Source organism: Heterodontus francisci, chromosome 20, assembly GCF_036365525.1.
Source record: "Heterodontus francisci isolate sHetFra1 chromosome 20, sHetFra1.hap1, whole genome shotgun sequence".
NCBI classification, from domain to species: Eukaryota; Metazoa; Chordata; class Chondrichthyes; order Heterodontiformes; family Heterodontidae; genus Heterodontus; species Heterodontus francisci.
The window spans coordinates 89877395-89892497 of NC_090390.1; the positions used below are offsets into that span (position 1 = coordinate 89877395).

Genomic DNA, 15103 nt, shown 5'->3' on the forward strand with positions numbered 1-15103 from the left:
CTGGCACTCTCTATCTATCTGATACTCTCTCTCCGTCTGTCTCTCGAGCTTTATCACTCTAGCTGGCACTCTCTATCTATCTGATACTCTCTCTCCGTCTGTCTCTCGAGCTTTATCACTCCAGCTGTCACTGTCTATCTATCTGATACTCTCTCTCCGTCTGTCTCTCGAGCTTTATCACTCTAGCTGGCACTCTCTATCTGTCTGATACTCTCTCTCTGTCTGTCTCTCTAGCTTTATCACTCTAGCTGGCACTCTCTATCTATCTGATACTCTCTCTCTGTCTGTCTCTCGAGCTTTATCACTCTAGCTGGCACTCTCTATCTATCTGATACTCTCTCTCAGTCTGTCTCTCTAGCTTTATCACTCTAGCTGGCACTCTCTATCTATCTGATACTCTCTCTCAGTCTGTCTCTCGAGCTTTATCACTCGAGCTGGCACTCTCTATCTATCTGATACTCTCTCTCAGTCTGTCTCTCTAGCTTTATCACTCTAGCTGGCACTCTCTATCTATCTGATACTCTCTCTCTGTCTGTCTCTCGAGCTTTATCACTCTAGCTGGCACTCTCTATCTATCTGATACTCTCTCTCTGTCTGTCTCACGACCTTTATTACTCTAGCTGGCACTCTCTATCTATCTGATACTCTCTCTCTGTCTGTCTCTCGAGCTTTATCACTCTAGCTGGCACTCTCTATCTGTCTGATACTCTCTCTCCGTCTGTCTCTCTAGCTTTATCACTCTAGCTGGCACTCTCTATCTATCTGATACTCTCTCTCTGTCTGTCTCTCTAGCTTTATCACTCTAGCTGGCACTCTCTATCTATCTGATACTCTCTCTCTGTCTGTCTCTCTAGCTTTATTACTCTAGCTGGCACTCTCTATCTATCTGATACTCTTGATTTCTGTATGCTCTCTATCTGACGTTGTTCTGTTCCCACTTGTTGCCTGTTCACTGGTGAATGGGTATTTCTGTTTCTGTTTGTCCAGGAGGTTTGAAGATGGCAACGAAGGACAAGGCAACATACGCAGGTGAGTAAACAAACCCCTGCCAGGTCCATGCTCCACATTGTGCGATAGAGCCCAATTGACCCAGGCTAAAACATATGGGTGAGAATCAGTGACAATTCAAGCCACGGAGGTTGTGAATGTAAAGAACCCTAAAGCCCTGTTTGGAATCATAGAATGACAAAGCACAGAAAGAGGCCATTCAGCCCATTGTGCCTGTGCTGGCTCTCTGAAGGAGCTATCCAATGAGACTCACTCCCCCCTGCTCTTTCCCAACAGCCCAGCAAATTTTTCCCTTTCAAGTATTTATCGAATTCCCTTTTGAAAATTCCTATTGAATCTGCTTCCACCGCCCTTTCAGGCAGCGCGTTCCAGATCACAACAACTCACTGTGTCAAAACAGATCCCTCTGGTTCTTTTGTCATTTACCTTAATTCTGCATCCTCTGGTTACTGACCTGTTTGCCAATAACAGTTTCCCCTTATTTACTCTATCAAAACCCCTCTTGATTTTGAACACCTCTATTAAATCTCCCTCTTAACCTCCTCTGTTCTAAGGAGAACAATCGCAGCTTCTTCAGTCTCTCCACATTAACTGAAACTCCTCATCCCTCGGACCGTTCCAGTAAATCTCCTCCGCACCCTCTCCAAGGCCTTGCCATTCTTCCTAAAGTGTGGTGCCCAGAATTAAACACAATCCTCCAGCTGGTATAAACCATTGTTTTATAAATGTTTAGCATAACTTCCCTGCTGTTGTATTCTCTACCTCTGTTTAGAAAGCCCAGGTTCACCCTCCACATGACGATAGCAGACACCACCTCATCCCTGAGCAAACTCTGCTCTGCTGACTGTCGGTTTCTGTTCCCTGGCTACATTAAATATTTCTCATGCTTCATGTGCCTCCATTTGCAGAGATCCGATCGAGTGAGGAGAGTCTGGGCTCTGTGCCCTCCTGGTGCTCCTGCTGTCGCTGCTGCAGCTGGTGGAAGTGGCTGCTGGGATTGCTCTTGGCCTGGTTACTGCTCCTGGGCCTTCTCTTTGGCCTCATTGCATTGGGTGAGTGACGGTGAAGTGAGGAAGGATGGGGGCTGGGAGAGAGGCAGAGAACTGGGAGAGGGGAAAGAAAGGGGGCGAAGAAGGGGAGGGGAAGATAGTGGGTTCACTAATTGGGTCACGAATGTTCTGCTGTCCGTGCCCAGTCTGGGCCTATATGTGACTCCAGTCCCACACCATCATGGTTGCCTCTTAGCTGGCCTCGTGACCACTCTGTTTGTAACAAACCTTCTACCAGTGGTGAAGGTAGTGTCTCACCACCACTTTCCCAGGTTGGGCAACAAATGCCGACCAAGTGAGAAACGCCCACATCCCGAGAATGAAATGAAAGTTGGAAGAGTTGAGGGTTTGTCCTGGATTTTCATCTTGTTGGCTGCGTGGGGGTGAAGGCAGGACTTCCACTCGCTGCTGCCACCCCATGCAGAGTTAGGGGTTAATTAGGGGTGCAAAGTTGAGCTTCTGGCTAATCCCCACCACCCAGAGGGAATTGACCACTGCAAGTGAAGACAATTGAGGTGAGGAGACGGTGGCTACTTTTACATCAAGGGAATGGGAGTTTTTAGGACTTTGAGCCGAGGCCTGGGATCTACAGGGGACCCAGAGGTTTTCTACCCAGGGGCTAGAGTTACCCTTCCCCTTGGTGGTCCCCGGGGTCATGCCTGGCTGGAAAGGAGTGGCCAGCAGACAACTTGGTGGAAATAGCAGGGTAAGTGGTTGAGGTTGGGGTGGGAATGATGCTGTGGGCCCCTCTGCCTGATCTTCCTGCAGCTTGCACCGATTTTAGTTGGAATGTGGAGGAAATTCCAGCCTTTGCCTCTGTGTTGAGGGAGTGGGTGGTGCAGTGGTGGGGGGGGGGGGGTACAGTGTGGGGGCAGGGGTGTTGGTACAGTGGGGGGGGTGGTGCAATGGGGGAGGTGGTGTTGGGGGAGGGGGGTGTTGGGGGCGGGAGATGTGGTGTTGGGGGAGGGGAGGAGAGGCTTTGTTTAGGGCCTGATCTGGTAACAGGGTCGCCAACTCTGGTTGGACATATTCCTGGGGGTTTGATCATGTGACTACCCCCCCCCTCCAACCGCCTCACCTGGTTGAACAGCTCCTTTATTTCCCATCTCCAACAATTTTATAATTACTAGACTAAAGCCCTGAAAGGAAACCCACAACTGATTTAAATGGTCCTGGTGATTGTTCTCCTGTTTTACTCACAGCAGTGTTGGTAATCCCGATCTCATTCTCCAAGCTTTACAGAACTGGCTTCATGGTTAAAGACTGTTGAAGTTGAGCCCAGGTTGGTAGAAAGAATTGATATTGTAATCACTAACCCGTGTGACTCTCTTCTGTCAGCGGATGAGGTGAGGAAGCTGAAATCTCGTGTGAATGCTTTGGAATCTGCACCGAGCTATGCGAAGTTTATTGACCGGTCTGACCAGTCACACATCCTGAAGGATGAGTCAGGGACGCGTCTGAGCACAGCAGCCGGTGGCTCGGGGGCAGATATTGAGCGGAACATATGGAACCAGATCACAGCCAAGCTACAGTCCAAGGAATATCGAGGTGAGAGCACAGAATCCTGGGAAAATGGCCAAACTGCTCAGCGTTGGGAGTGTGGGTTAAGCGCTGTGAGATTCCACCATAATTAACGTTCAAGAAACAAGCTGATTCCAACTGAAATCAGCACAAAATCTCTGTCCTCTGGGATCCCTTACTGACCCAGCTTCTCCCCATATTCCTCAATCCCACCTTCTCCCCATATTCCTCAATCCCACTTTCTCCCCATATTCCTCAATCCCACCTTCTCCTCATATCTCTCAATCCCTCCTATCCACCTTCTCCCCATATCCCTCAACCTCACCTACCCACCTTCTCCCCATATCCCTCAATCCCACCTACCCACCTTCTCCCCATATCCCTCAATCCCATCTACCCACCTTCCCCCCCATAACCCTCAATCCTCACCGACCCACCTTCCCCCCCATAAGATGATTCTCGACAGGAGCGAGAGTAACAGGGTAGTTGTTATGGGGGACTTTAACTTTCCAAATATTGACTGGAAATACGATAGTTCGAGTACTTTAGATGGGTCAGTTTTTGTCCAGTGTGTGCAGGAGGGTTTTCTGACACAGTATGTAGACAGGCCAACCAGGGGCGATGCCACATTGGATTTGGTACTGGGTAATGTACCCGGCCAGGTGTTAGATTTAGATGTAGGTGAGCACTTTGGTGATAGTGATCACAATTCGGTTAGGTTTACCGTAGCGATGGGCAGGGACAGGTATATACCGCAGGGCAAGAATTATAGCTGGGGGAAAGGAAATTATGATGCGATTAGGCAAGATTTAGGATGCGTAGGATGGGGAAGGAAACTGCAGGGGATGGGCACAATCGAAATGTGGAGCTTATTCAAGGAGCAGCTACTGCGTGTCCTTGATAAGTATGTACCTGTCAGGCAGGGAGGAAGTTGTCGAGCGAGGGAGCCGTGGTTTACTAAAGAAGTTGAAGCGCTTGTCAAGAGGAAGAAGAAGGCTTATGTTAGGATGAGACGTGAAGGCTCAGTTAGGGCGCTTGAGAGTTACAAGCTAGCCAGGAAGGATCTAAAGGGAGAGCTAAGAAGAGCAAGGAGAGAACATGAGAAGTCATTGGCGGATAGGATCAAGGAAAGCCCTAAGGCTTTCTATAGGTATATCAGGAATAAAAGAATGACTAGAGTTAGATTAGGGCCAATCAAGGATAGTAGTGGGAAGTTGTGTGTGGAATCAGAGGAGATAGGGGAAGCGTTAAATGAATATTTTGCGTCAGTATTTACAGTAGAGAAAGAAAATGTTGTCGAGGAGAATACTGAGATTCAGACTACTAGGCTAGATGGGATTGAGGTTCACAAGGAGGAGGTGTTAGCAATTTTGGAAAGTGTGAAAATAGATAGGTCCCCTGGGCCAGATGGGATTTATCCTAGGATTCTCTGGGAAGCCAGGGAGGAGATTGCAGAGCCTTTGTCCTTGATCTTTATGTCGTCATTGTCGACTGGAATAGTGCCGGAAGACTGGAGGATAGCAAATGTTGTCCCCTTGTTCAAGAAGGGGAGTAGAGACAGCCCTGGTAATTATAGACCTGTGAGCCTTACTTCGGTTGTGGGTAAAATGTTGGAAAAGGTTATAAGAGACAGGATTTATAATCATCTTGAAAAGAATAAGTTCATTAGCGATAGTCAGCACGGTTTTGTGACGGGTAGGTCGTGCCTCACAAACCTTATTGAGTTTTTCGAGAAGGTGACCAAACAGGTAAATGAGGGTAAAGCAGTGGATGTGGTGTATATGGATTTCAGTAAGGCGTTTGATAAGGTTCCCCACGGTAGGCTATTGCAGAAAATACGGAAGTATGGGGTTGAAGGTGACTTAGAGCTTTGGATCAGAAATTGGCTAGCTGAAAGAAGACAGAGGGTGGTGGTTGATGGCAAATGTTCATCCTGGAGTTTAGTTACTAGTGGTGGACCGCAAGGATCTGTTTTAGGGCCACTGCTGTTTGTCATTTTTATAAATGACCTGGAAGAGGGTGTAGAAGGGTGGGTTAGTAAATTTGCGGATGACATGAAGGTCGGTGGAGTTGTGGATAGTGCCGAAGGATGTTGTAGGGTACAGAGGAACATAGATAGGCTGCAGAGCTGGGCTGAGAGATGGCAAATGGAGTTTAATGCGGAAAAATGTGAGGTGATTCACTTTGGAAGGAGTAACAGGAATGCAGAGTACTGGGCTAATGGGAAGATTCTTGGTAGTGTAGATGAGCAGAGAGATCTTGGTGTCCAGGTACATAAATCCCTGAAAGTTGCTACCCAGGTTAATAGGGCTGTTAAGAAGGCATATGGTGTGTTAGCTTTTATTAGTAGGGGGATTGAGTTTCGGAGCCACGAGGTCATGCTGCAGCTGTACAAAACTCTGGTGAGGCCGCACCTGGAGTATTGCGTGCAGTTCTGGTCACTGCATTATGGGAAGGATGTGGAAGCTTTGGAAAGGGTGCAGAGGAGATTTACTAGGATGTTGCCTGGTATGGAGGGAAGGTCTTACGAGGAAAGGCTGAGGGACTTGAGGTTGTTTTCGTTGGAGAGAAGGAGGAGGAGAGGTGACTTAATAGAGACATATAAGATAATCAGAGGGTTAGATAGGGTGGATAGCGAGAGTCTTTTTCCTCGGATGGTGATGGCAAACACGAGGGGACATAGCTTTAAGTTGAGGGGTGATAGATATAGGACAGATGTTAGAGGTAGTTTCTTTACTCAGAGAGTAGTAGGGGCGTGGAACGCCCTGCCTGCAACAGTAGTAGACTCGCCAACTTTAAGGGCATTTAAGTGGTCATTGGATAGACATATGGATGAAAATGGAATAGTGTAGGTCAGATGGTTTCACAGGTCGGCGCAACATCGAGGGCCGAAGGGCCTGTACTGCGCTGTAATGTTCTAATTCTAATTCTAATCCCTCAATCCCACCTACCCATCTTCTCCCCATATCCCTCAGCCTCACCTACCCACCTTCCCCCCATATCACTCAATCCCACCTTCTCCCCATATCCCTCAACCTCACCTACCCACCTTCTCCCCATATCCCTCAGCCTCACCTACCCACCTTCCCCCCATATCACTCAATCCCACCTTCTCCCCATATCCCTCAACCTCACCTACCCACCTTCTCCCCATATCCCTCAGCCTCACCTACCCACCTTCCCCCCATATCACTCAATCCCACCTTCTCCCCATATCCCTCAACCTCACCTACCCACCTTCTCCCCATATCCCTCAGCCTCACCTACCCACCTTCTCCCCATATCCCTCAATCCCACCTGCCCACCTTCTCCCCATATCCCACAATCCCACCTACCCTCCTTCTCCCCATATCCCACAATACCACCTACCCACCTTCCCCCCATTTCCCGCAATCCCACCTACCCACCTTCCCCCCATGTCCCTCAATCCCACCGACCCACCTTCCCCCCATGTCCCTCAATCCCACCGACCCACCTTCTCCCCATATCCCACAATCCCACCTACCCACCTTCTCCTCTATCCCACAATCCCACCTACCCACCTTCTCCCCATATCCCTCAATCCCACCTACCCACCTTCTCCCCATTTCCCACAATCCCACCTACCCACCTGCTCCCCATATCCCACAATCCTACCTACCCACCTTCTCCCCATATCCCACAATCCCACCTACCCACCTTCTCCCCATATCCCATAATCCTACCTACCCACATCCCCCTATCCCTCAATCCCACCTACCCACCTTCTCCCCATATCCCTCAATCCCACCTACCCACCTTCCCCCCCCATATCCCTCAATCCCACCTACCCACCTTCTCCCCATATCCCTCAATCCCACCTACCCACCTTCCCCCCCATATCCCTCAATCCCACCTACCCACCTTCTCCCCATATCCCATAATCCTACCTACCCACATCCCCCTATCCCTCAATCCCACCTACCAACCTTCTCCCCATATCCCACAATCCCACCTACCCACCTTCTCCCCATATCCCTCAATCCCACCTCCCCACCTTCTCCCCATATCCCACAATCCCACCTACCCACCTTCCCCCCCCCATATCCCTCAATCCCACCTACCAACCTTCTCCCCATATCCCACAATCCCACCTACCCACCTTCTCCCCATATCCCTCAATCCCACCTACCCACCTTCCCCCCCATATCCCTCAATCCCACCTGCCCACCTTCCCCCCCCCATATCCCTCAATCCCACCTCCCCACCTTCTCCCCATATCCCACAATCCCACCTACCCACCTTCCCCCCCCCATATCCCTCAATCCCACCTACCAACCTTCTCCCCATATCCCACAATCCCATCTACCCACCTTCCCCCCCCATATCCCTCAATCCCACCTACCAACCTTCTCCCCATATCCCTCAATCCCACCTACCAACCTTCTCCCCATATCCCACAATCCCACCTACCCACCTTCCCCCCCATATCCCTCAATCCCACCTACCCACCTTCTCCCCATTTCCCACAATCCCACCTACCCACCTGCTCCCCATATCCCACAATCCTACCTACCCACCTTCTCCCCATATCCCACAATCCCACCTGCCCACCTTCTCCCCATATCCCACAATCCCACCTACCCACCTTCTCCCCATATCCCATAATCCTACCTACCCACATCCCCCTATCCCTCAATCCCACCTACCCACCTTCTCCCCATATCCCTCAATCCCACCTACCCACCTTCCCCCCCATATCCCTCAATCCCACCTCCCCACCTTCTCCCCATATCCCACAATCCCACCTACCCACCTTCCCCCCCCCATATCCCTCAATCCCACCTACCAACCTTCTCCCCATATCCCACAATCCCACCTACCCACCTTCCCCCCCCCATATCCCTCAATCCCACCTACCCACCTTCTCCCCATATCCCACAATCCCACCTGCCCACCTTCTCCCCATATCCCACAATCCCACCTACCCACCTTCTCCCCATATCCCATAATCCTACCTACCCACATCCCCCTATCCCTCAATCCCACCTACCCACCTTCTCACCATATCCCTCAATCCCACCTACCCACCTTCCCCCCATATCCCTCAATCCCACTTACCCACCTTCTCCCCATATCCCTCAATCCCACCTACCCGCCATCCCCCCATATCCCTCAATCCCACCTACCCACCTTCTCCCCATATCCCTCAATCCCACCTACCCACCTTCTCCCCATATCCCTCAATCCCACTTTCCCCCCCATATCCCTCAATCCCACCTACCCACCTTCTCCCCATATCCCTCAATCCCACCTACCCACCTTCTCCCCATATCCCTCAATCCCACCTTCCCATCTTCTTCCCATATCCCACAATCCCACCTACCCACCTTCTCCCATATCCCTCAATCCCACCTACCCACCTTCTCCCCATATCCCTCAATCCCACCTCCCCACCTTCTCCCCATATCCCTCAATCCCACCTTCTCCCCATATCCCACAATCCCACCTACCTTCTCACCATGTCCCTCTCTCTAGAAACACTTTTAAATGTCTTCTCACCCTATTTGCACTCTCTGCTTCAATGCCTTCGCTACTCAATGATCCTTTCAGTGAAAGAGTTTCTTTGACTTCCCTGCCTGCCCATAACTCTCACCTTTTTGCCGTATGTCTGCTGGGATTTGAACAGAGCCTTGAACCTGTCAGTTATTCCAGCTCGATTCCTCTCTGTCTGTGCAGTGTCGCAGGCTTCACAGAGTGGGAGACACGGAGTTTGAAGCAGGACAGTGGGAGATGGCTGTGAACGCTCAGCAATTCCATTCGGCTTTACTGAAGATTGTCCTTTGGAAATTATTTTCAGCAAGCAGACAGTAAATGTTATTTAAAGGGGAGGTGATCAGCCTGACTCTGATCAGTCTGACTCTGATCAGTCTGACTCTGATCAGTCTGACTCTGATCAGCCTGACTCTGATCAGCCTGACCCTGATCAGTCTGACTCTGATCAGCCTGACCCTGATCAGCCTGACCCTGATCAGCCTGACCCTGATCAGCCTGACCCTGATCAGCCTGACCCTGATCAGCCTGACCCTGATCAGCCTGACCCTGATCAGCCTGACTCTTTTTTTTTTCTTTTTCACAAGGTGACCTTTATTCCTCAGGCCCCCTTTATATACACACTTATATTTTTTAAAATGACTTTATTAAAAACAGAAATAAACAAAAACTCAAATTAAAATGCCATTTTCGGCGTCGACAATGCACTCCAGTCCCTGCTGTGCCCACCGGTCGCGGAAGGCCTCAAGCGTACCGGCGGACACCGCATGCTCCTTTTCCTGGGACACCCGGGCGCGAACGTAACCGCGGAAGAGGGGCAGGCAATCGGGGAGGACGGACCCCCCGACGGCCCGCAACCTGGACCTGTGAATTGCCACCTTGGCCAGGCCCAGGAGCAGACCGATGAGGAGATCCTCCTCCCGGCCCATGCCCCTCCGCACCGGGTGCCCAAAGATCAGGAACGTGGGACTGAAGTGCAGCCAGAATTTGAGGAGCAGCCCCTTCAGATACTCAAATAGGGGCTGCAACCTCGCACACTCCGTATAAATGTGGAACACGGACTCGTCCAGGCCGCAGAAAGTACAGGCGGCCTGGGAGTCCGTGAACCTACTTAAAAGCCTATTGCACGGGACTGCTCTGTGCAGCACCCTCCATCCCAGGTCCCCGATGACTCTGATCAGTCTGATTCAACATGCACTGATTCTCATTGTCTTTAATTACAGATTCGGTGAGAGGAGACCAGGGTGAGTAACCTGCTCCTAATATGACAGAACTTGGATTTGATGGGCTGAACTTTCCTGGATCCATGATGATGGGCTTGGAGCCAGGGAGTGGGAAGCTGGGAAGTTAGGGGGAGCCACGTTGGGATGGCTCCCTGACGCATTCCCGCCTCCAGGGGAGTTTCCCATGAGTGAGTGGGGACCCGGATTGGCTGATTACAGACCCAGTTCGGTCTGATATTGGAAATGTGCTGGCATTTTATGGCCAGTGGAGCAGCCGCTGCACACCACCGCGCCCCGCCCCTCCCCACCGCGCCCCGCCCCTCCCCACCACACCCCGCCGCGTGTGGAAGTCGCCATCGCAATGGACTATTCCTCCCTGCAGCAGGGTGGGGTGGAGGGGGGAAGGTGGGGGGCCCAGGTTTCCCCTCCATTTCAGTGGGCGGGGTGGAGGGGGGAAGGTGGGGGGCCCAGGTTTCCCCTCCATTTCAGTGGGCGGGGTGGAGGGGGGAAGGTGGGGGGCCCAGGTTTCCCCTCCATTTCAGTGGGCGGGTTGGAGGGGGGAAGGTGGGGGGCCCAGGTTTCCCCTCCATTTCAGTGGGCGGGGTGGAGGGGGGAAGGTGGGGGGCCCAGGTTTCCCCTCCATTTCAGTGGGCGGGGTGGAGGGGGAAGGTGGGGGGCCCAGGTTTCCCCTCCATTTCAGTGGCCTAATGGCTTCCGACCCAACAATTTTACCTTTATGCTAAATGCTTGCCTCCAAGGCTGTCTCCATGTTGAAGCTCTCGGGCAGTCCCTGACCTGCCTCAGCAGTGCCCATCTCTCCTGGTGGGGCTGCCGAGGCTTCCGTGCTTCCGGCTCTCTGACTGGGCCGTCCTTAATAGGATGATGAGCGTGGAGGCAGCCAATTAGAAGGCTACACTATCGGGTATGCTGCCAGTCAGTGCGGGCTTGGGGCCCCCATTTAGTTCCAATGTCGGGGTCCCAAAGGCTGTGTCAAAATCCACCCCATAGAGAGGCAGCTCATACACGATGGGCCTAAAAGCCTTCTCTGTGCTGTATGTTTCTATGACTCTATGCATTGTCTATGTGTTCCTTTAACTGTAGGTCCCCACAATACGACAGTGAGTCTGCGGCCTGTTCCCTGACCCATAATTTGTTCCCCTTTTACCTCTCCAGGGTGTTGAAGCTGAGGGGAGGACGTAAGGGAGAGAGGGGGGAAGAGAAGGATTAAGGGGAGGAGGGAAGGAGAGAGGGGAGGAGAGAAAGGTGATGGGGAGGAGAGGGGAGGAAGAGAAGGGTAAAGAGAAAGAGGTGAAGGAGAGAGGGGAAGAAAGGAATGATATGGGAAGGAAGGGAAGGAGAGAGGGGAGGAAGGGAAGGATAAAGAGGAGAAGGGGAAGGAGAGAGGGGTAGAGCTTTCCTGCTACTTTCAGGGATCAATTTAATCCAACCAGGGTGTCTTGTCCATGACTATAACAAACCACTATGCGTACAGGTCTATGTTGGTTAGAAGTAGAACAGATTTATTAGAAAATTTATATTCAGTGCAAAGAAGTAACACTTAACAAAGACAATAGTCACAGTCTGTTCCTCAGAACTATGAGCGGAGCTCTCCGGGTGACTGTGGCTCGGCCTGTCTTTCTCTTGCTGTGTTCTGTTGACTGAAGATTCTCTTCTTTCTTCCTCTGGATTTTTCGTGCTGCTTCTCATGTTGAATAGCCGTTTTTTTATACCCTTTTTAGCCATCAGACCACCTTGTAATTTGCTCGATGGTTGGTCCAGGTCCTGTGATGTCAGTTACTGCCCTACTCTAATTAGAGCTTAATCGATAAAACATTTTGTCAATAATTGGGATAAAGTCCTATGAAGAGTTCTATTCATTACGGCTGTTATCTCCTTGGACAGTGTGAATTTGTACAGAAATTGATTCTATTCTAGTGAAGTTAGTGAATGTTATCAGGCTCACAAAACTTTTTCTGCTGACTTTGTGTCACAGTGACTTACAAAGTCCTACTGATATTGAATTTCTCACAAGCTTAAGACCTAGTTTTTAAACTTAATACTTTTAAATTAAAGACCGTTCTTTCCAGCATGATTCATAATTCATTTATTACAACTCGATCAAGGTCCATTGCTTTGTAATCATTGTTTCTTGCTGGGTTGAGGGGAAGGAAAGAGGGGAGGAGGAGGAGGGGAGAGGGGAGGAGGGGAAGGAGAGAGGGGAGGAGGGGAAGGAGAGAGGGGAGGAGGAGGAGGAGGGGAGAGGGGAGGAGGGGAAGGAGAGACGGGAGAGGGGAGGAGGGGAAGGAGAGAGGGGAGGGGAAGGAGGGAGGGGAAGGAGAGAGGGGAGGAGGAGAAGGAGAGAGAGGAGGGGAAGGAGAGAGGGGAGAGGGGAGGAGGGGAGAGGGGAGGAGGAGGGGAAGGAGAGAGGGGAGGAGGAGAAGGAGAGAGGGAAGGAGGGGAGAGGGGAAGGAGAGAGGGGAGGAGGAGAAGGAGAGAGGGGAGAGGGGAAGGAGAGAGGGGAGGAGGAGAAGGAGAGAGGGAGGAGGGGAAGGAGAGAGGGGAGGAGGGGAAGGAGAGAGGGGAGGAGGGGAAGGAGAGAGGGGAGGAGGGGAAGGAGAGAGGGGAGGAGGGGAAGGAGAGAGGGGAGGAGGGGAAGGAGAGAGGGAGGAGGGGAAGGAGAGAGGGAAGGAGGGGAGAGGGGAGGAGGGGAGAGGGGAGGAGGGGAGAGGGGAGGAGGAGGAGGGGAAGGAGGAGGAGGGGAAGGAGAGAGGGGAGAGGGGAGGAGGGGAAGGAGAGAGAGGAGGAGGAGGAGAGAGGGGAGGAGGGGAAGGAGGGGAGAGGGGAGGAGGAGAAGTAGAGAGGGGAGGAGGGGAGAGGGGAGGAGGAGGAGGAGAGAGGGGAGGAGGGGTGAGGGGAGGAGGAGGAGGGGAAGGAAAGAGGGGGGAGGAGGGGAGAGGGGAGGAGGAGGAGGGGAAGGAAAGAGGGGAGGAGGAGAAGGAGAGAGGGAAGGAGGGGAGAGGGGAAGGAGAGAGGGAGGAGGAGAAGGAGAGAAAGGAGGAGGAGGAGAGAGGGGAGGAGGAGAAGGAGAGAGAGGAGGAGGAGGAGAGAGGGGAGGAGGGGAAGGAGAGAGGGAAGAGGGGAGAGGGGAGGAGGAGAAGGAGAGAGGGGAGGAGAGAGGGGAGGAGGGGAAAGGGGAAGGAGAGAGGGAGGAGGGGAAGGAGAAAGGGGAGGAGGAGAAGGAGAGAGAAGAGGAGGAGGAGAGAGGGGAGGAGGGGAAGGAGGGAGAGGGGAGGAGGAGAAGTAGAGAGGGGAGGAGGGGAGAGGGGAGGAGGAGGAGGGGGGGAGGGGTGAGGAGGAGGAGGGGGAGGGGAGGAGGAGGGAGAGGGGGAGGAGGAGGAGGGGAAGGAGATAGGGAGAAGGAGAGAGGGGAGGAGGGGAAGGAGAGGGGAGGAGGAGGAGGAGAGAGGGGAGGAGGGGAAGGATAAAGGGGAGGAGGGGAAGGAATAAAGGGGAGGAGGGAAGGAGAGAGGGAGGAGGGGAAGGAGAGAGGGGAGGAGGAGAAGGAGAGAGAGGAGGAGTAGGGGAAGGAGAGAGGGGAGGAGGGGAAAGAGAGAGGGAGGAGGGGAAGGAGAGAGGGGAGGAGGGGAAGGAGAGAGGGGAGGAGGGGAAGGAGAGAGGGGAGGAGGGGAAGGAGAGAGGGGAGGAGGGGAAGGAGAGAGGGGAGGAGGGGAAGGAGACGGGGAGGAGGGAAGGATAAAGGGGAGGAGGGGAAGGAGAGAGGGGAGAAGGGAAGGAGAGAGGGGAGAAGGGGAAGGAGAGAGGGGAGGAGGGGAATGATAAAGGGGAGGAGGGGAAGAAGAGAGGGAGGAGGAGGAGGGGAAGGAGAGAGGGGAGGAGGGGAAGGAGAGAGGGGAGGAGGGGAAAGAGAGAGGGGAGGAGGGGAAGGAGAGAGGGGAGGAGGGAAGGATCACAGGGCGAGAGGGGAGGAGAGAGGGGAGGAGGAGAAGAGAGAGGAGGAGGAGAAGGAGAGCGAGGAGGAGTAGGAGAAGGAGAGAGGGGAGGAGGGGAAGGAGAGAGGGGAGGAGGGAAGGAGAGAGGGAGGAGGGGAAGGAGAGAGGGGAGGAGGAGGAGAGGGAGAGAGGGGAGGAGGAAGAGAGAGAGGGGAGGAGGAGAGGAGAGAGAGGGGAGGAGGAGAAGGAGAAGAGAGGGGGAGGAGAAGGAGAGAGAGGAGGGGAGGGGAAGGAGAGAGGGGAGGAGGGGAAGGAGAGAGGGGAGGAGGGGAAGGAGAGAGGGGAGGAGTAGGGGAGGAGGGGAAAGAGAGGGGAGGAGGGGAAAGAGAGGGGAGGAGGAGACGGGGAGGAGGGGAAGGAAGGAGGGGAAGGAGAGAGGGAAGGAGGGGAAGGAGAGAGGGGAGGAGGGGAAGGAGAGAGGGGAGGAGGGAAGGAGAGAGGGAGGAGGGGAGGGGAGGAGGGGAAGGATAAGGGGCGGAGGTCGTGGGAGCTGAGGGAGAGGAGGGGGAGGCGGGGAAGGAGAGAGGGGAGTTGGAGAAGGAGTGAGAGGAGGAGGAGAAGGAGTGAGAGGAGGAGGGGAAGGAGTGAGAGGGGTGGAGGGGAAGGAGAGAGGGAGGAGGAGGAGGAGAGAGGGGAGGAGGAGGAGGAGAGAGGGGAGGAGGGGAAGGAGAGAGAGGAGGAGGTGAAGGAGACGGGAGGAGGGGAAGGAGAGAGGGGAGGAGGGGGAGGAGGGGAAGGAGAGAGGGAGGAGGGGAAGGAGAGAGGGGAGGAGGGGAAGGAG

General features: G+C 53.2%; 1 protein-coding gene across 7 annotated transcripts in view; it reads left to right on the top strand.

Moving 5' to 3' along the window:
• Positions 1 to 15103, top strand: part of col17a1b (collagen, type XVII, alpha 1b) — a 257562-nt gene that overhangs the window by 138808 nt on the left and 103651 nt on the right. For all 7 annotated transcript variants that reach the window (XM_068053211.1, XM_068053209.1, XM_068053212.1 and 4 more), the window contains 4 exons: positions 988 to 1029; positions 1917 to 2060; positions 3396 to 3605; positions 10313 to 10333. In XM_068053211.1, coding sequence (XP_067909312.1) covers positions 988 to 1029; positions 1917 to 2060; positions 3396 to 3605; positions 10313 to 10333 — 417 coding nt within the window. The remainder of the gene's footprint in view (positions 1 to 987; positions 1030 to 1916; positions 2061 to 3395; positions 3606 to 10312; positions 10334 to 15103) is intronic.